The 20,189-nt window shown below is 34.0% G+C and overlaps 3 protein-coding genes across 4 annotated transcripts; 2 read left to right on the forward strand and 1 right to left on the reverse strand.

Annotated features, from left to right (window-relative positions):
- The first annotated feature begins 3,110 nt into the window (after positions 1 to 3,110).
- LOC21404760 (fatty alcohol:caffeoyl-CoA acyltransferase) lies at positions 3,111 to 5,744 on the forward strand. The gene is made up of 2 exons (XM_010111731.2): positions 3,111 to 3,682; positions 4,806 to 5,744. Exons 1-2 carry the CDS (start codon positions 3,254 to 3,256, stop codon positions 5,742 to 5,744), a joined length of 1,368 nt encoding a protein of 455 aa, XP_010110033.1. The 5' UTR covers positions 3,111 to 3,253.
- A 1,183-nt stretch (positions 5,745 to 6,927) lies between these two features.
- On the reverse strand, positions 6,928 to 7,704 carry LOC21404761 (CBS domain-containing protein CBSCBSPB3). Its single transcript, XM_010111732.2, has 2 exons — positions 7,350 to 7,704; positions 6,928 to 7,264 (listed from the first exon to the last, which is right to left on the reverse strand). The coding sequence occupies exons 1-2, from the start codon at positions 7,499 to 7,501 to the stop codon at positions 7,114 to 7,116; spliced, it is 303 nt and encodes a 100-aa protein (XP_010110034.1). The 5' UTR covers positions 7,502 to 7,704; the 3' UTR covers positions 6,928 to 7,113.
- A 4,568-nt stretch (positions 7,705 to 12,272) lies between these two features.
- On the forward strand, positions 12,273 to 19,023 carry LOC21404762 (cyclin-T1-3). Of its 2 annotated transcripts, XM_010111733.2 has the most exons (9): positions 12,273 to 12,477; positions 12,838 to 13,061; positions 13,635 to 13,716; positions 14,059 to 14,196; positions 14,281 to 14,453; positions 14,531 to 14,682; positions 14,967 to 15,942; positions 17,846 to 18,009; positions 18,101 to 19,022. In XM_010111733.2, exons 2-7 carry the CDS (start codon positions 12,892 to 12,894, stop codon positions 15,521 to 15,523), a joined length of 1,272 nt encoding a protein of 423 aa, XP_010110035.1. In that variant the 5' UTR covers positions 12,273 to 12,477; positions 12,838 to 12,891; the 3' UTR covers positions 15,524 to 15,942; positions 17,846 to 18,009; positions 18,101 to 19,022. The 2 variants fall into 2 exon arrangements, with proteins under 2 accessions (XP_010110035.1, XP_024030281.1); XM_024174513.1 differs by lacking the exon at positions 14,059 to 14,196 and having other exon boundaries at positions 18,101 to 19,023.
- Positions 19,024 to 20,189: the final 1,166 nt, after the last annotated feature.

The raw sequence follows: 20,189 nt of genomic DNA on the forward strand, positions 1-20,189 counted from the left end.
GAAAGAGATGGGGAGTGTGATGCAGTTGGATGCTTAATGGGGTTTGACCGACGATCGTTACTCAACAAATTGTGTCCCTACAGCTCTTGTCAGGGACACACATTATTTAAACGTTTTAGGATGAAGTAGATAAGCGTCAATGGCAAAAAAATGTCCACAAATTGACACTAAAAAAAAAAAGGAAGGTAATATTAGTGGAAGGAAAAACTTAATTAGAAGAAAACTGATAAATTTTTATACTTTATGATAACCACTAATGAAAAGATAACAATTTAAAACTCGAATATATAGGCATACATTAATGTTCATATCAAGAGGTTTCATCTACATTAGTGATTATAAGTATAACCTAATGTAATTCTATACATAGCTTTACTATAAAGTGGAGTTTACTTTATGATAACCACTAATGAAAAGATAACAATTTAAAACTCGAATATATAGGCATACATTAATGTTCATATCAAGAGATTTCATCTACATTAGTGATTTTAAGTATAACCTAATGTAATTCTATACATAGCTTTACTATAAAGTGGAGAGGGAAAAAGCGATTCCAGCTGCATTGGCCATTAGATTTACTTTCCGTCTTTTCCTCTATTATTTTGTCTCTTAAAGTTACAAGGTTTGTCAATAGGGTACGAAATATTGATTTCTTGTAAAGCGCAATTTGAACCGTTAAAATTGCATGTATTATGTGATTGCAATATGATTTTCATGTGATCACAAATGATAAATAAAAGTTCTCTCTTATAACATGCTACAGTATGATACATCTCACTAGACTCAAAAAAAAAAAAAAAAAGTACGAAAATGTTGTCGTCCGATTGATGTGTCCCTGAAAATCAAAACAACCTTTTTGGTGTGATGCTGCGTGCATGGGCAAGAGTTTCGCCAGACAATAAGCTTTAACATATGAAGACTTTGAAATAAGCTTCTTTTTTTCTTTCCCTTATTTTTTTTTTAGAAAGAAAGAAGCTTTATATTATAATGAAGACTTTGAATTTGAATTCTTCTTTACCTTAGGGCTTGACCAGCCCCATCATGAAATTACATAAAGGTAACACAATTATCTTATTATATTCTTAATCCCTTGTCAAAATCTGGTTTGAGGTCAAATATTGCATGCGTTTATCTAAGTTGAAAGAGGTTACATGAGAAGACACTAACTATTTTAATATAAGGAGAAAGAGAGAAATAGACCAAGACTTTAGATGAATTAAAATTAATAGACTAATAGTTTACATAAGTTAATAAATAGGTAAACTTATTATTTTTGTCTATAACTTGTCTGGTTATGAACCACATAACTTGACAAATTATTGTCCATAATTCACAATTTTTGTCCGTAACTTGTCTGGCTATGAACCATAACTTGACAAGTTATGGCCTATTAATTTTTATAACTAAAAATTGGCATAATACTTTCTTAAGTTTTTCATATTGATATATTTTCTACTATTTCCGTTTAATATATATTACATATATGCAGAAAGAAAAAAATGTTGAAACAATTTGGCTCGCTTAGTTCGCTGATTCGAGTTTTTAATTCGAGTTGAGATGTGATTTTATGTGAGAGCTTTTTACTATAGTAAAAAAGTTAGATGTGACTGTTTCTGAGAGTTTTTTACTGTAATAAAACTTAAATTTTAAACTCGAATTAGTGAAATAAACGTGACATTGTCAAAGTCGGCCTCTTTATTGGAACAGTCTTTAAAAGCCAAGAAAGTAGAAACGCCTCAACAGCACATTGTCTATTGCGGTACTTGGAAGAGATCAGCTTCAGCTCCTTACACGACTATTTCCATTATGCTAAAATCAGTTCGGAAAACTTTTTTTTTTTTTTTTTTTTTTTTTTTTAAGACAAAACTCGATTGTGTAAATTGTAATGCTGTCCAACAGAAAAGGAAACAGAAAACGTAAGCACGATAATGGAAGAATTGGTATCTAATAAAGTAATAATTAGACAAACGATATTATTGATAGTGGGTGTCTTGCTACTTCCCAGTCTTAATTAGTGGCACATCGTTGATCATTACCATTTACCACTTCCACATTTATAAAATCATTTTTCCATGATTAGCTAAAACCCCTTAATTAGTTTAACGATAATTAGGACTAGACATTTAATATATATATACTGCACTGGCAGTTGGGGGCAGTAAAGTCTTGTTCTACATATTTGAGAGTTTTGTGGTAACGTATGAGAAGAACCTGAATCAGTATGTAAGATACAATTATAAACCGATATATAATATATATATATATATATATATATGTGTGTGTGTGTGTGTGTGTGTGTGTGTGTAGAACAATTTAGAACTTGATAAAAAACAATCAACGATTAGAACCATACATACTGGTAGGCTTTTTCCCTTTATCTATTAGAGAATTTTTATATATTTTTAGGCATGATACATTATTATACCTTTATGATATGCTAATAAAGTAAGTCTAATTATAAGAGTACGTTTGGTATATGAATTTTTCACAGGCTTAAACTCATAATTTTAATTTTATTATAGTATTTTTCTCGTGTAAAAAATTTAAATTTCAAAAGTCATAATCATAACTATTAGTTTGAGCTCTGGTTTGATCCCATATATCAAACGGGCCATAAGTGTCCGCTTTAAAAATTGTTTTAATAGAAAAAATTATAGAATTTACTTTTAAGAGTGTATGAGTCTGAATTTTTATTCATTATTCTTGATTAATACTTTTTGTTAGTATAATAATTTGACCAAAAATATTATTAATCAAGAATAAAAAATAAAAATTCTGATACGTGTATTTTTAAAGAATATTTATAAAGATTACTCAAAATAGTACAACATAAAGCCTTTGAAATTTAATTAAATAGAAAAAAAAAAAAAAAAAAAAAAAACCTTGCCTCGTGGTAGGACAAAACAACTTTCATATATATGAGCTAATTAGAAGAAGGGTGGGCATATGGTAAGCGAAATGCACATGTCCTCTTCTTAGCCCCACTCAATAAAGGAATCTCATCGTACTATCATCATGTCCAACCGTAGATATTAGTTTTTCTCTCTATTCTACATTTGCGTCTCTCTCTCTCTCTCTCTCTCTCTCCAACCGTAGATATTAGTTTTTCTCTCTATTCTACATTTGCCTCTCTCTCTCTCTCTCTCCCCTCTTCAACTCACTCTAATCACCACCAAAGTAAGTGCAAGGATTATAACAGGGTCATCAAGAGAGAGAGAGAGAAAAAAGGCAGGAAAACAACAAATCCAAGATGTTAAAATCTCCAGAACTCCCGGATTGTTTCTATCCAAATCAGCCCACTTTGGTTTGCCCAAACTCCCCAACTCCAAAGCATTCCCTTTACCTCTCCAATCTCGATGACCAAAAGTTTCTCAGATTTGCCATCAAATATCTCTACCTTTTCCAAAACCCCGTCAGCTCTGAGACTCTAAAATCTTCTCTCGCCAAAGTTCTTGTTCATTACTACCCATTGGCCGGCAGGTTGAGGCCCACTTCCCAAGATGATCAGAAGCTTGAGGTTGACTGTAATGGCGAAGGTGCCGTTTTTGCTGAGGCATTCATGGATATCACTGCCCATGAGTTTCTTGAGTTTTCTCGGAAGCCAAACAGGTCGTGGAGGAAACTCTCGTATAGGGTAGAAGCTCTCAGTTTCTTGGATGTTCCTCCTCTTATTGTTCAGGTATAAACTTATATTAATAATATCCCAGATTTATTCAACTTATATTTTTTGAAAGAGAAAAGAAGAAATATTATTGTGTTTTGGGGTGTTTAATTTATTAATACATGAGTATGGTAAATTTATTAGCATATTCTAAGATGGCCTTAGTGCGCCAATATCCTATGACGTTGCCAATTATAGAAAAATAGTATAGTTCCATAAGCACTTTGATCAACAAGGAAGTGGAAACTTTCTTTTCTGGTGATTTATAATTATATACAAAAACTTTATTTAGTAATTCAATTTAAATGGTTTTATTTTCTCACTTTCTTCAGTAAAATTCACTACTGACCGTAGTGAGCTGGTACAGTGTCACAGTCACCTGAAACGGGTGTTAGCTTTGTCTTTTTGATTGAGCTTTACCAGTAATATCATTATAATAGTAATATTGACTTTCCTTTCCCTCACTGTTTTTATCGCTTTTTGAGAAGTCGATCTACATGGATTCCCAGTCAGTGAGTTCCCCTAAGGTGGACCGATATGAGCACTGTTCGACTTGGATTTTTCTATTTTCGTTTCTTTTTATTTTGTCCCGTCTTGTGTTTATTCAAGTTTCTTCCTCCTTTTAAACGGATTGCATTTAAGTTCTTTTTTTTTTTTTTTTTCCCCCGCTTTTTTAAAGGTGAAGTGTTACTATCTTTCTTTTTTTATAAATTGTCTCGCAAGGAAAGATGATACACAAATTTTAGTAATTAGATTAGACATTTTTTTACACAATAACTTTAGATATTTTATTGTAAGTTTAGATATTTTCCCTAATAATGAATAATTCAAACAGCATGAGATATGGCGGGGGAGGACATAAACTTAGGAGGATGCACGACTGGATTCTACATTGTAATTTGTATAAAGAAAGAGAAAAAGAAAAAAAAAAAAAAAAAAAGCTATACGTTAGTTAGTCCAACTTCTTTTAAATGCCACTACTATAGCCTGTAATTGCTCCATTTAGTGTTGCTTTCAAGATAATGGTAGCCGTGATGTTTCCATCATTTAGCTTAACGGCTACATCTCAGTTCCATGTTTCATATCTCTCTCTCTCTGTGTTTTTCACCTTTTTTTTAAATCTACTTTTACCATTTGATAGGTGACCAATCTTCGTTGTGGAGGAATGATCCTGTGCACCGCTATTAACCACTGCATATGCGACGGCATCGGCACTTCGCAGTTCCTGCACGACTGGGCCCATCTGGCGGCAAAGCAGAATCTGGACCCACCAATCCCACTAGTCCACTCTCGCCACGCGTTGAAACCCCGAGCGCCTCCTCACACGCCCTTCTCTCATCCGCAGTTCACCAGAGCAAACCCTAGGCTCGACGGCTGCCACGTGGACATCCTAAAGTTCCTCCAATCCCAGCCGCTGGTCCCCACCTCCTTCACTTTCACCCCTTCCCACCTCCTCCGCCTCAAACGACAGTGCGTTCCGTCCCTCAAGTGCACCACCTTTGAGGCCCTCGCCTCGCACACGTGGAGCTCCTGGGTTCGCTCCCTCGACCTGTCACCCTCACTGACAGTCAAGTTACTGTTCTCCGTCAACGTCCGAAAGAAACTGAGCCCAGAAATTCCCCAGGGGTATTATGGGAATGCATTCGTGTTGGGCTGCGCCGAGGCCCACGTAAAAGACTTGGTCACGCCCAATCTTCACCACGGCGTCACCTCCGTTCAACAAGCTAAATCCGCTCTCAACGACGATTACGTTAGGTCAATGATTGATTTGTTGGAGGACAAAACTGTAAAAACAGACCTCTCCACCACCCTGGTGATATCACAATGGGCCAAGCTTGGGCTCGAAGATTTGGACTTCGGAGAAGGAAAGCCTCTTCACATGGGCCCGGTTTCCAGCGATATTTACTGTTTGTTTTTACCTGTCGTCGGAGACGTTAATTCCGTTAGGGTTCTGGTTTCGGTGCCTGAGAGTGTTGTTGAGAAATTTGAGTATCACATGATGAACGAGTGTTTGGATAAAGAAGAAAATGGTGGTGATGTTAATGGGTTACGTGGAGAAGATAATAATGGATTAATTTGAATGATTTTATTTATTTTTATTTTTTGTGTGACTCCCTTTATTGTAATAATTATGCTTCGTGATGGGGAGAAATTACTTTAAAGTAACTTCAGACTGTATTGATTAATGTATACCTATAAGCATGATTATTTAATCTGAATTGCATGTCTTAGATTAATCTCTTGATGGTTTTGATTAACTTTACGTGAGAGAAGTAGGCTGAACTACCTTAAGATTGATATTAATTAAGGTGCTTTCCTAATACATACATTAGTTATTTTTTGTTTATATTGAAAAATATTTGTTTCACATTTATGCCGTAGAGTTTTTTTTAATGGAAAATTATTCTTAGGTATAGTGGAAAGTCATATTTGAAATATGATTAAACATGAAAGTGACAAATTAAAACCCCACCAACTTACAGCTTTTTTTCAGAAAATAAAAAATAAAATCACCGTGTTAAAAGCCGGAAAAAAATAAACCTCAATTTGGAATATTTCATGGATCGATCAATATTTCCCATCAAGTGCTTGTCTGGGCCAGCAAGCACAGTTTGAGCAAAGGCTGCTTTCTTTCTTTCTTTCTTTTATATCCATTTCCTGTTTTTTTTGGTCTACATGTGTGTGATTAGTTTACTTGTACGGAAAAAGGGGCAAAGTCGGAAATATTTGGGGAAAAGAAGATCTAAGTGGTCATAAGAAATTGAAGCGAAAAAACATAAGTGGTCATTATCTTTAGGAAAATAATACAAGAGAGTTGTTAATTGATATATTCAAAGCTCGACTTCTATGTACATATAGATATGTCACTTCTCCCTTCGATAGGTGCAGCATCCAATTCCCCATCAGTTCATGCAATTAATTAATGGGTTTTACATTGGTTTTTGAAAAGTAATATTATTTCTTGGACAAATTACACTTGTTAGCTCTGAACTAACCACTAACCTTCTAATAAAATGTCCTACAAAATTTAAAAATAATAATAATTTTTTTTGAATAATTCGCTATTGACATGCCTTTTCTGTAAAAATTACTGAGACATTTAATTTTTATTTTATTATAAAATAACGAATTTACCCTTAAAATCCAGATGTACCAAAAGAAGAGGAATTATTTTTAGACATTTCTAATCTTTTTCTTTTTCTTTTTTTATAAATTTGTTTAATAACCCACAAAGTGGAAAACCCAATCCATTGTCACTTCCATTGGAGAGTTCTTACTATCAGGCAGGAGAAGCAAAGGAGCTCACAAAAATGGCGGACATGTAAAGCAAAGCTTCTCAGCAAATCGAAAGTTTCTCTCTCTTATATTTTTCCGTACAGCACACCATTAAAAATGACTACTTTATTTACTATAGAATGGTAAATACTCGCCTTGTCCGTAACAATTCCCTAAAGCAATGCATTGGAATCGGTCGACAGCACGGCGTCGACGCGGCTAGCAGCCATTCTCCAGCACGCATCAGAGACGGTGGTCCCCTCGGGAATGGTGAGGGCTGTGGACAACCTCAGCTTCTTGACGGTCCTCACGCCGCTGACAATCCTTCAGAGGAAATCAAATCAACATTAGAAGAAGCTTTACACAAGCTTTTAACAAGAAATTCCAAAATCATCGACAAGAAACTCACGAATTGGCGGGAGGAGGAGGAGGAGGAGACGAGGGCTTGGAGCCATTAATGGCGGCGGCGTTGTCGGTCGGAAGGGTGAGTTTCTTGACGGCGGTGGAGGGACCGTGCTTGGTGGTTAGGCTGTTCCTCTTGGGGCCCGCTTGGCTGCTCATCTTCTTGGGTGGGTCCTCTGTTGGAAAACCTAAGGTTTCTTTCTTCTGCAAACAGATTCAATTTCGATTGCTTTGGCTGTAAGCTTGTTGTCCGTCTCTAACAACGAATTTGATTGACAGAATTTGAATATGAATCTTCCGATATGCAGAGAGAGAAAGAGAGGAGAGAGAATTTTATTTCTACCAAAATTTTATTAGGGAGAAAATTATTTATTTGCCCTGAGAGTCACATACTACTAATATGATATTTAACGTTTAAAATTTAATTAAGAAGTAAAAAAAAAAAGGAGAAATGATAAGAACAAATTGTTCAGGGAAAAATTTTATTATTTTTAAACTTTAGGATGCATTTTATTAGAAGGCCAATAATTCATGGGAGACAAATGTAATTTGTCCTTATTTCTTATACGAGTAATACATACATGGACTTTTAATGGTTATATTTCCATTGTGACTACCATTAAAGATAAAAATTTGATGACATGTTGTGATAAAAGTCTAATCTCATTAATTATTATTAATTTTTTAATCGATTATCTAATTTATTATAACATTTGAATTAATATCTTATAGTTAATACAAAGTTACCCATCAATAGCTAATATCCATCCACATCTTATGAAAAGGGCACTGGCAACAAGGTCATGTGTGTACAATTATTTCTAGCTAGTGATATTCTATTTTCCATGTTCAAAGATTTATGGCACTATTTTGGTACTAAGACGCTAAAAGTAGAAGCAAATTAACACTACATATCGGCCAGCTAATGACTCATGAGCATTAGTATCAAAATTATTCAAAGTCCGATCTGATGTCGGCAAATCAAGGCAAGTAGTGCTTTACAAGCAAGCAAAGAACCTAAGACATTCAAGAAAACCAAGTTGAAGTTGGTATTTTATTAGACTGCACTTTAATTTTGAAAAGACACTTCCTCCTAATTTTCAACAACCACCACAGTCAATTATTCATATAATAGAATTGGGCTAAAATGAGTTGGCTAGCTAAGTTGGAGACAATAATAATAGTACACTTGTAGAAATAATTAACATTAGTTTTTTTGCTTAGTAGTGATCAAGGGGGATTCCCAATCTCACCCGGGAACAATTTTATCCCTTAAATAATTTCAAAAGGTGCTCCTTATCTCTTTCCCAAACGTGACTTCAACTAAGGAATTGTATATTGAATAGCAAAAGGTAGCCGACTAATGCAAGTGCCAATTATATTCCTCTACTTCTTTCCTTTAATTTGTAACCCTATTGGCTTTCACTGTTCAGTAAACTTGTACGTATATATTAGTGGCAATCAATATATATATTATATATATATATATGTATGTATGTATGTATATATGTGCAATAAGCAGTGCATCTTTCCCTTTAGTTTATTCATCAAAAGCAAATGGTTTGTGGTGCGATCTTCATCTTGCTTTTGAGTGCATGCCATATCAAAGAACCAATACAAAATGAACAACCACCCTGTGGATATAGCTAGTTAATTCGTAGCTAGTTGTTTGGAAGCTTGAAAAGTATTTATCAACAATAATTGCACATTTTCAAAAGCTAATAGATATAGCTTGGTGCTTGGTTGATAGATATATCAAATTTAGGTCCACGAGAATATTTTCATTTATTTCATCTTTGAAGTTGGAGTTAGGTTTGATGATAGATATTTTGAAAAGCATAAAATGTTAAAAGATTTTGTTTGCCCTTTTGCTCGTGCATTTGAGATTGTGGACATGACACTTCTGTCGCCTTCTATATATCATTTCCTCTATGCAATCTGATATATATACGCGTTGCACTGCAATTATATTCTGTAAAGTTTTGTCTCTTTGTTTCACTTTCCCTTTATGTACTATATATTGTATCCTTCTTCTACATATTTCAAATGGACTAAGCTTATAATAAAGTTTTTTCACTTCTCACAGTTCGAATTTTCAAAAATTATAAATTCACATAATAATATAGTTGATTTAAACAAAATATTAAGATTAAAATATGAATATGATTAAAAGCCAAAACTTGAGATATGATTTTTTTTTAAAAAAAAAAAAAACAATATGTAAATACCAATTAGAAGATTCCAGGGGATAAAAACTAGTAAAAAATGATTGTCTAGGGCAAGAGCATAAGGAGCCGGCCGGGCCTAATGTAGCTCCGTCCAATGCTGGCCATCAATTTGTTGCACTATATACCTATATGTGTATGTTAAATTATTCCACATCCAATACCCAATTACCAAAACTGTTTATATGGTCTCAAGAAAGGGGGGAAAAAAGAATAATGCCTCGTGAGGTTTGAATATGATCCTCAAAAGGTAAATACAATATATATATATATATATATATGTATATGTATATATATATGAATAAGAGCTTTGTGGTATCACCATTGGTTGTAGTGCGATAATAGGAAAGATGACATACCTGTATTCTCATATATTATTTAAAGATCAATTTCTATTGTCCGCTGTAAGTATAAATTTCTACATTTTATCAGTCTGTCAAAATTTAACATTTTGAAATGCTAGTTGACGAATTCTTTTTTTTTTTTTTTTAGGCCTCGTTCATTTCACCGATTCGAGTTTTTAGTTTTAAGTTTTTACAGTAAAAAATTTTCAGAAAATGTCATATCTAACTTTTTCTGTTACAGTGAAAAACTCTAAAAAAATATCACATCTCAACTCGAATTCACGAAGTGAACGAGACTTTAATAACTTTATGTTACCGTACATCTATATCATCGTAAAATACGCATGGTCTGGAAACTTACACATGGGCGGGATGGTAATTTTCGTGCAAGCCATCACCGTAAAATTTAGCCCAGGAGTCTTCAAAATCCAAAATTAAAAAACTTAAAAATTAAAAAGCTAGGGAGTACTACTTCAATTTAGGCCACTACTAGGCTACTTTATAGACCCACATGAATGTTAAAGTATCCCAATCATCTCGACAAATCTAAAGATCCTAATTTGATGCTTTATGGATCGACAATTTGAAAGCGCATCTTTTGTACTAATTAATTAGGTTACTTTATGTGGATTTACTTTGTTTTTTTCTTGATTAATATAATTGCTAGAACTAAACGACATATACATACATACATACATACATATATATATATATATATATGAATGAATTCTATCTCTAGATAGCAGCTACAAAGATTATAAGCAAATAATTTCCAGCTTGATTCTCAAGCCTTGAGGCTTGGTAATTGGTATATATAATTGGAACTGATATTTGACTCCTAAGCTAAACGATTCTGAAGTGACACCAAATCTGTTGCGCGTGATTATAAAGAATTCCAAGAGTGATTTTATGACGAGGAGCTATAGACACAATCAATTCATATCACACTTTAGATTAAGCTCAAATGATTGATCGAGTTTTGATCATTCCGGGAATTATAGTATCTCTACTTTAATCTGTTATTCAAACACATTTAAAATGAGTATAGATTCTCCGTTCACTTTTACTATTGTTTTAGATTAGTACTGAGCCAATCTCGTATGTAAACATAGACTAGAGATATCATCTTAAAAAAAGCTAATAATTAGTTTATGAGAATAACAAACTTGTTAATTATCAAAAAAAAAAAAAAAAAAAAAACCAACTTGTTAACATTGTACATGACTACATAGATAACAAAGTCAAAGTTAGCGGACTCTAATACTTTAGGCGCTATTTGGTATGCAACATAAGACGATATTAGATGGGATAGTTTTAGGATAATGGATTGGAATGTATGGAAAAAGAGAATTAAATTTTTGTTTAATCCAATACCATGTTTGATGTTGTGTTATTAAGATAAAGACGTTTTTACAACAAAATTTTAAAATTTAGGATCAAATTGTAATTTTTGAACTTGAAGGGCAAAAATATATTTTTTTAAGTATTTTACTCTTATAAAAATTGTATTTTGACTACTAAATTCCTAAAAAATTAAAATTGAGCCCTAAATTCTATAAAAATTTACAAATAGGTCCCTATAGTTACACGTTATCCCATGTTTCAGCAGAGGATAATAACATCCCCTTCTAAAGGGATTTGAGTATGGGTTGAAAAAATTTATCCAATCCAATCCTTTAAAAAGTTCACCAAAAAAATATAATATTATCAATCCTCACTGCACAGAGCCCTAAAATCTTGTGTGGATTTAAATTTTTACTTATTATTCTTAATTAATATCCTTCTTAATTAAATAATTATAATAATTAAAATAATATTAATTACGAATTACGAGTAGAAATTCAGTGCCACACTCTCAAGGTAATTTCAACACTTTTCTCTTTTTAGAAACAAAAGCAATAAAAATTGCAAGTGCGTCACATGCACTGTGCAGTGCAAGGTTTAATAATTGGGCTTCGTCGTTAGGACTTTCCTATTTGGGCTTTCATTATGCTACAAATTATTGGGCCTCTAACTGAAACCGGATATGGCCCAGTAATTCAAGAGTAGGCCCATAAGAAATTAAGATATGCGTGTTACGTGCTGAGAAAGAAAAGAATCTAAAGGAGAGTCAAGGAGAACAAATTTATAGAAAACCTGTGAAGGAATATCCCAACGGTCAGCGAAGGATTAGGGTTTTTTTAATTCCTATCTTAAGTTGGCGACACAAAGCAAACGACATTCTTCAGCTTCCTTTCACTCGCTTTCTCACCCCAATCTCTCCACTTTCCACTCGTTTTCCTCTCTCTTTCCATTTTCCTGTTTTTTTGTTTTTTGTTTTTGTTTTTTTTTGTTTTTGTTTTTCCTTTTGTTTCTCGGGAAATTACGAGGCAAAAGAGAGAGATAGAGGAAAAAAAAAAAAAAAAAAAGAAGCTTGTTGCAATTTCGTTCACCTTCGGTTTGCTAAACTTTTCTTTTCGGACTCTAGGGTTGGAGTTTCGTAGAACTTCAACAAATTTTCGGATACTAGGGTTCGTCCTTTCTCGTTAGGTGATTCTCTGTTTTTTTTTCCCGGCTAAAACATAAGGTAATTCTGGTTGAATTGGGAATTTTTTCTATCCTCTTTTTCCGTATTGTCTTCGGTTGAATTAGCAATTTTGCGGATTCTAGGGTTGGAGTTACGTATTGCCATCAGCTGTATTTTAGCAATTTTTTAGCGTTCGGTAATTCTGGTCGGATAAGGGGATTTTATTCATCCTCTTCCCCGATTAGGTAAATTGGTGCTTCTCTGAAATGTTTTAATCTTGCGCATGATTTTTTTGGGTTTTTTTTTTTTGTTTTTTTGTTTTTGTTTTTTTGTTCTTTGTTCTTTTATTTTTTATTTTTTTTTATTTTTACACTTTTGGATAGTTCATTGAGATGAAAAAGCTACCATTGCAATTTGCAGGTGAAAGGTGGCTGGGAATCTTCTGCACTAGGAAATGCGAGTGTTTCAACAACCATGATCGTGTTGGAAGAATCTCAATTCCCTGTGCGTAAGTGGTATTTCAGTAAAGACGAAATTGATAATCATTCTCCGTCTAGAAAGGATGGTATCGACCTGAAAAGGGAGTCACATTTGCGGAAGTTGTATTGCTCCTTTCTTCAAGAGATCGGCATGAAGCTAAAAGTGTGAGTGCAAGAGCTTCGCTTTAGTAATTATCATAGTATCTGTTATTGCTAGAAAAATGAAGAATGGCTCATGGCTTCTTTTTTTGTTGGTTCATTGTTTGATTGGATAACTTATTTCCGTGTTCTTATCTAACCTAATCGTGATCTTCTCGAGTCATGCTAAAACCGTTTTGCCTTTGCAATCTGCAATTCGTTGAAGCAATCTTCTAGTTTTGGAATTCCATCTTCAAGGATAGAGAAACTGTCGTTCTCAATATTCTTATGTTCCACGAATTGATTAGAAGGCCCAGTCAATAACCGTTTATAGTTGTTTCAAGCTGATCATTACTTCAGAACTTTGCATCACTATCACGTTTTAGATTTTCCAAGACACATTTTCTGCTTACAGTCCTTGTCTTCTATTCGATTGAATGTAGCTTATAGTGTCTTTTTTAGTTTAGTTTGCTTTTTTTACTTTTTAGAATAGCTGTTTGTACGTGGCGTGTGTCCTAAGATTAGAATCTCTATTTCGTTGGTCATTAAAATGTTCCATGTCATGTCATTGTTTAGGGGTTGATGATATGTTTCTTGCAGGCCTCAGTTGACAATTGCTAGTGCAATGATGATGTGCCACCAATTTTATATGCGCCAGTCTCTTGCTAAGAATGATTGGCAGGTAATACAATGTTATACAGTACGTTGTTGTTATTTAATGAGTAAATATTTTTTTATAGATGAGGAATGATTATAACGCTTGTGAATTTTTTCTAGACGGTTATTTAGGCCGACATTTGTATTCGCCTTCAACGTGGATAAAATCATAGACATGAAACCGCTGAAATGTATGAATTATGAAAATTTTCTTTAGAAAGATATTTTGTTTCTCTTAAGCAGCCATCGAACCTTTTTTTTTTCCTGAACTTTACAAATGCGTTAATGCAATATACTTGCATTTATTTATTTGTTTCTGCTCTATTTCACTTGTAACTCTTGTTAACATGGTAGTGCTACGTTGCAGACAGTTTCAACTGCATGCATCTTTCTTGCTTGCAAAGTAGAAGAAACACCATGCTTTTTGAATGATGTTGTGGTTGTTGCTTATGAGATGATGAACAAATGGGATCCTTCTGCATCTCGAAGAATCAAACAGAAAAATGTAAACATGTTACATGCTCGTACTATCTGCAACCTGATAAATTTGTTTGCTTCAGCGCTTAGTTACCACTTTTCTGTTATGCAGGAAGTTTTTAATAAGCAGAAGGAAGTAATCTTAGTTGGGGAAAGACTTGTGTTGTCAACTATCGCTTTTGATCTTAATATTCAGCTTCCTTACAAGCTGCTTGTCACGGCTTTAAAGAGATTGGACATTTTTCCTAACCTTGCTAAGGTGGCGTGGAATTTTGTTAATGATTGGTAAGAGCTTTTATTACTCTTAGTATTTAAACATTTTTTATTTTGTTAACCATTTTTGCTTGCCAATGGGATTGTAGGCTTCGCACAACATTGTGCTTGCAGTACAAGCCCCATTATATTGCTGCTGGCTCATTATTTCTTGCTGCCAAATTACAAAAGGTGAAACTGCCTAAAGAAAAGGGAAGAGTTTGGTGGCAGGAGTTTGATATTTCACTAAAACAATTAGAAGGTTTGTCAACTTTTGTCTATATATCCTTTTTTTCTTTCATTTGTCCTGAACTTATGTTGTTTTGAGTATTTGTATTCTTGGCCTGTAACAGTTACAATGTGTTGATTTAAGTACTATGCTCATTACAAAGAACGGTTATAGCTTGACTATATGGTTTCCCTTATTTCTTTATTGGTTGCCACATTCTTGTAGTTGAATCCAAGTCTTTACTCTGAACTGATTTCTGGCTCTCTGATTATTTCTTACCTCAAAAGAATTTTGTCTCGTGTAAAATATTTTTTCAGAGGTCATTCAAGAGATGCACAGATTGTTGGGGCAGGACAGAAAAGAAGCTCTTCCATCCACAGACAGGCCAATTCAATCTAAAGCTGTAGTTCAAAAGCCGTTAGAAATTAGCTCTCAATCAAGTATTTCTTCGAGTGGGTCGATTTCCAACAACCATTCTAGCCGTGGAAATTTAGCAGAAGAAAGAGGATCTACAGAATACTTGGCATCTAATTGTAGCCAGAATCTGATAGAGGGTGTTAACTGCACAACAGTGAAAAGTGTTTTACCATGCCGGACAAGCGACAGTGGTAGTGCAAGTACTGTTGTTGAGGAAGGGGATTATGAGGCGAAAACAATGGAGGTTTTCTCTGCTCAGAATAACTCTACTAAGATTGATGGTAACCGCATTAGGGAGACCTTGAAAAGGAGGAAGTCTGATGGAGTCATAAAGAAGTTGTCAGAAGCGATGGGAGCTGAAATGGGCAATGAAGCCTGGATAGAAAGTGAGGTAGAGAACAGAATAGAGACTATGAATAGGGCCGCCAAGAAGAAACACAGATGTTGTGAGGTTTAATCGAATTGAAGCTGGAGTTTTATGCCGCTCGTGAAACAGACAACTTCCCTGATGAGATGTGTACATATTGCTTCCAGCATAATTTTGTTGGCTGCTTGTTTTTTTTTTTTTTTTTTTGGCCATATATTGTGTCTTGACACGAGTTTGAAACTTGTACAATCTACGGTTTCTCTTTATATTGTATATGCAGGCATTCCACTTGGCGGTGCAATCTCATGTAGGAATTGCGACTTGCAAGGTTATATTATTTTTTGCAGATAGCATCTTAACCGTCGGTGAACAGTTTGGCTTGATATGGTAGTTATTCCTCATGGTGAAAATGAAAGATATATATATATATATATGTATTTATGTACTTCATTTTTGGTCCTTCTAGTGGCCACTTATCTGCTGACTTCAACGTATTAATCCCCAATCAGGTACTTGCTTTTTCAGCTATTAGTCTTTGTCATTTATTTATTTATTTATTGTTTTTATAACAATTTGAGGTGGGTGTTCACTAGGAATTTGTGAGTAATAAACTTGTGAATTGAAAAATATTTGCTAAACCGTCTGTAAGGATGATGGATGTTATTGGAGAAATAAATTAAGTAGCCTACCGGAATCTGCTGAGAGTTTTAAAGTAAGTTTTGAATTTGGGTAAATGGGATTTGGTGGAATTTCTAATGATTACTTCTCTCGGTACGATGTGCTTAGCAAGGGATGGGCTTAGCATTTCGGCCCATTAATATGGGCTGTGAGAAAAACTTTCGGGCTGGATAGATACTGTAGCGTGCCTGATTCCCATTCCCAGTTATCATTTCCCAAAACTATGACAGAAAGTTGATACCTGACTATTTTTAAGCGAAATTAGGGAATATTGTTAGATAGCAAAAGCCCCACCCAGAATGATTATAAGACAGTGGATTTATAAGTCATTGGATTCCCATGCAAGCGAGTTTTATAAGGTTGAGTTTTACTAGATGGGTTTGTAATAATTGGTATCGGAATCAATTCACCACGTTGGAGGTTTGAATGAATGCGGTTGCATTATAGACTGGATTAAGATGTGTTGGTAAAACCGTGAAAGCATCAAATATTAATAGTCGAGTGAAGCCGCCAAAGAGGAAAAGACTACCGCTAGGTCAATGTCTATAATGTGAACAAGCTTTGATTTGCGCCCAGATATGGATGGTGGAATGTTACAAAACTACTATGTCGAATGTGAGATCGGACGTAGTATGGGCTCTGGCCCTATGAAATAAGGCAACATTGGGAAGGCTGTTTCCCGATACAATGCAAGATCCGTGAGGTGACCTAGCTAGGAAGATGGGCATTGTGGATGGCGAATGTGGAGCGTGGAGGAATGTTACGTATCAAAAGTCTCACATGGAGCAAATAGTGAGTTTACAAGTGTTTCGGTTCCCTCCGCTTGCATGCCGATTTGTAACAAATATCCACTCTTTAACTCACACGTATAGTTTTGTAATTATTGTTATTATTAATATTATCAAATTCCTTTTAAGTTCCTATGTAACCAAAGAAAAATAACGGCGGGACTTTATAATTTAAGGACATAAATATCATCTCTCTCTCCAACTGAAATTCGAAGTTCTTGTAGCTAAGAGCACATCATGAAGAATATATCTATGACATAAATTTGACCTGATAGCATTGAGCACTGAAGTTTCTGGAATGGACAAATACGGTACTCTTTCTAGCTGGCTCCAGAATTTCTGTAGTTCCCCCCGTTAACTCTTCTTCGTCCACTTTTATTTCAATCATAAAAACCTTGTCTTCTTTTAGTTATTTTTTCCCCCCCTTTAAATTGTTTTGTTTTGTGTACTCTCTACAGATTTAACTTCGTACATCTTTTGTGTACAGCTATTTTTATTTATTTTTATTTTTTGGATATCTCATTTGTGTATAGATTGCTCACCCTAGTTTCTTTCTCTCTCTCTGCTTCTCTTTCCATTTAGGTATCATGGAAACACTGAACAACCCCACCGATTCTAAATCAAAATGAATTTATATATAGGTTATTGAATTTTTTTTTTTTTAACTTCGTACATCTTTTGTGTACACTATTTTTATTTATTTTTATTTTTTGGATATCTCATTTGTGTACAGATTGCTCACCCTAGTTTCTTTCTCTCTCTCTGCTTCTCTTTCCATTTAGGTATCATGGAAACACTGAACAACCCCACCAATTCTAAATCAAAATGAATTTATATATAGGTTATTGAATTTTTTTTTTTTTAAAGTATGACACACTTCTTAACCATTAGATCATTCGTTAATTTTTCATATTGATACATCCATTTTGACTTGTTTTATTATTAGTAGAGTATTTTCTCGTACCTCGTCACAACTCATCAATGTTACTGCATCAATGAATGAAGATAATGTTTCTTGATGGGCTAGCTTTCTCACGTGCTATCAGAAGGCAATATGGCGACTTTGTTATCAATTGACAGCGACTCAATGACTACTGATCGACTTAACAGGTGCGTTGAGCATAGTAGGCTAAGAAACTTTTTTCCTTTAATTTGTGATTAATAAAATCTGATTTTTTTTTTTTTTTTGGCCACTGTATAGCTTCTTTTAAGAAAGAAAATATTTACTATCAGTTTGACGCCTTTGACTGTCCACGATGTTACAGATGGATGGAAGAAACATTGTTTTTTCTTTTAATCCTGTAATTTGCATTAAAGTCTGAGGTTGACATCAACATAGGAAAAAAAAAAAAAGGAAGGTTTGGGACGTGAAATGCTTTAACATTCCTTCTATTTGGATGAGAGAAGCGCTTGTCATATATTGGTTGCTTTTGCTCTTTATTATCCCTCTTTGACCAACAGTTCCCCACATCTTGGGCACACACGGAAATGTGATATAAAGATTCCTAGCACAAAATATTCAACATGACACGGCAAATTTTATTTCATGTCACAGAGTTCCAGTGTTTGAAGATGTAGAGCCATGTTTGTGACCCATTTTCTATCTGGTCTCTTAGAAGAAGGAAATCGAAATGTGGGATCAATCAATCAACAAAAAAGAAGGGGAAAAAAAAAAAACAAAAAACAAAACAAAACATGTCCCCTATATAGTTCCTTCATAACCAAGGGTGTGTAGTGGATTCAAAACCAGCATTGTGGATCATAGGGTCAATTAATCATGCATTGTGATATAGCTATAATTTCTTTTAAAAGAGAAAATAAGGAAAAGAAAGGGAAAAGCTGATAGATTATAGGGAATCACATATAATAAGGAAAATAATGTTATTTATATGGTTGAGTGGGCATAGAAAGCAATGAAAAGCATGGCCCCATAAGTGTTGGATTTCATGCCCCTGAGCTTGAGAAGGCATATATTCTCCTGTTCCGGTTTTTTGTCTTCTTCTCAAGACAACTTTTAAATCCTGCAACTTTAGACCTCCTTTTAAGGGTTTTGCCAAATATTTGACCTAAAAGTTTTATTTACATATTCGAGTGAAAAAGCAACACCAATCAATATTAGACTTACATATGAATTAGAGAATAGTTAACAAGCAAAAAATAATTAGAGAAGAAAGGAAAACAGTAAAGCTAGCTAATTTGTGTCATGGTAAATCTCGTATTTTGCAGCACCAATGACGCATATAACTGAAATTATCTTAAACCATAAAATCTAGTGAAACTAAATTTTTAGGATAACCGATAACGTAAGTGATAAAGATTTTAAAATCACGCAACCAGCTAACATTTTCGTGGTCGAAGAAATTCATTGTAAATAGATTTGATGCCTTAATAAGAGTTAAAAATAAAAATAAAAAAAAAATAAAAACCTATTCTCCGAAGTAATATAAAGATGTGTTTTCTTTCGATACTAATTTTAGTAGATCGAGTTCGAAAGCTTCATAAAATTGCTCAAGCAATTGTTAAAAGCTAAAAGGAAAAGAAAAAAGAGAAAAAGGCAAACTTATCAGATGTTCCAACTTTAAAGATCCATTCGTGACAAAACCTAGACCTACATGTAAGGCCTTTCGAATCTTTTTACGGGATAGGCTTAGAAAGTTGGCCTAAAGATTTAATTGCAAAAAGTTCTTTGGCAATAGTTCCATCAGTAACGTATGTATACAACTAGCAAGATTGAGAAATTAGAGAAGTAGTAATGACTCTAATGAGGATTAATTATTTTGGTGAAGAACCTTCTAATCCACTCCCATAAACGAGACGGGGATTAAAACTTATTTTGAACTCAGTAAAGTAATCAGATATTATTTGGAAATTCGTAAAACTTTACAAGAAAGCATATTATATCTATGATAGGTGCCGCACATGTGTGTGTAGTGGCTGTTTGACCCTAGCGTTGACTGGATAGGACTCTTAAAAAAAAAAAAAAAAAACTGTTCTTTCCATTTAATGATGATGATGGGTCACTAAAGTCATCAATGATGATAAGATAAGAAGGAAATTTGTTTTTCATAAAAGAATTTACAAAATAATTTCATTGTACTTGAAGGATTTAATGTAGTCTCTCTAAGCCAAAAAAAAAAAAAAAAAGGAAGAAGAAGAAAAACAAACAAAATTAAACTACTATAAACTCTACGTGTTATTATTATTTTTTCTTCTAATACAACCTAGCTATTGGCCCCTCTGGTTTTCCAAAATGAATGAACTTTATTAATTTGCTCATTTTCTCATATTTA

Source organism: Morus notabilis, unplaced genomic scaffold (assembly GCF_000414095.1).
Source record: "Morus notabilis unplaced genomic scaffold, ASM41409v2 Scaffold535, whole genome shotgun sequence".
Lineage (NCBI taxonomy): Eukaryota > Viridiplantae > Streptophyta > Magnoliopsida > Rosales > Moraceae > Morus > Morus notabilis.

Bases quoted from the DNA above. Each gene is read 5' to 3' on its own strand.
- LOC21404762 (XM_010111733.2), top strand. From the start codon at position 12,892: ATGATCGTGTTGGAAGAATCTCAATTCCCTGTGCGTAAGTGGTATTTC. The intron at 13,717-14,058 runs GTAATACAATGT...GCTACGTTGCAG, and splicing joins TTGCTAAGAATGATTGGCAG to ACAGTTTCAACTGCATGCAT. The intron at 14,197-14,280 runs GTAAACATGTTA...TCTGTTATGCAG, and splicing joins GAAGAATCAAACAGAAAAAT to GAAGTTTTTAATAAGCAGAA.
- LOC21404760 (XM_010111731.2), top strand. From the start codon at position 3,254: ATGTTAAAATCTCCAGAACTCCCGGATTGTTTCTATCCAAATCAGCCC. The intron at 3,683-4,805 runs GTATAAACTTAT...ACCATTTGATAG, and splicing joins TTCCTCCTCTTATTGTTCAG to GTGACCAATCTTCGTTGTGG.
- LOC21404761 (XM_010111732.2), bottom strand. From the start codon at position 7,501: ATGAGCAGCCAAGCGGGCCCCAAGAGGAACAGCCTAACCACCAAGCAC. The intron at 7,265-7,349 runs GTGAGTTTCTTG...TTTCCTCTGAAG, and splicing joins CCTCCTCCTCCCGCCAATTC to GATTGTCAGCGGCGTGAGGA.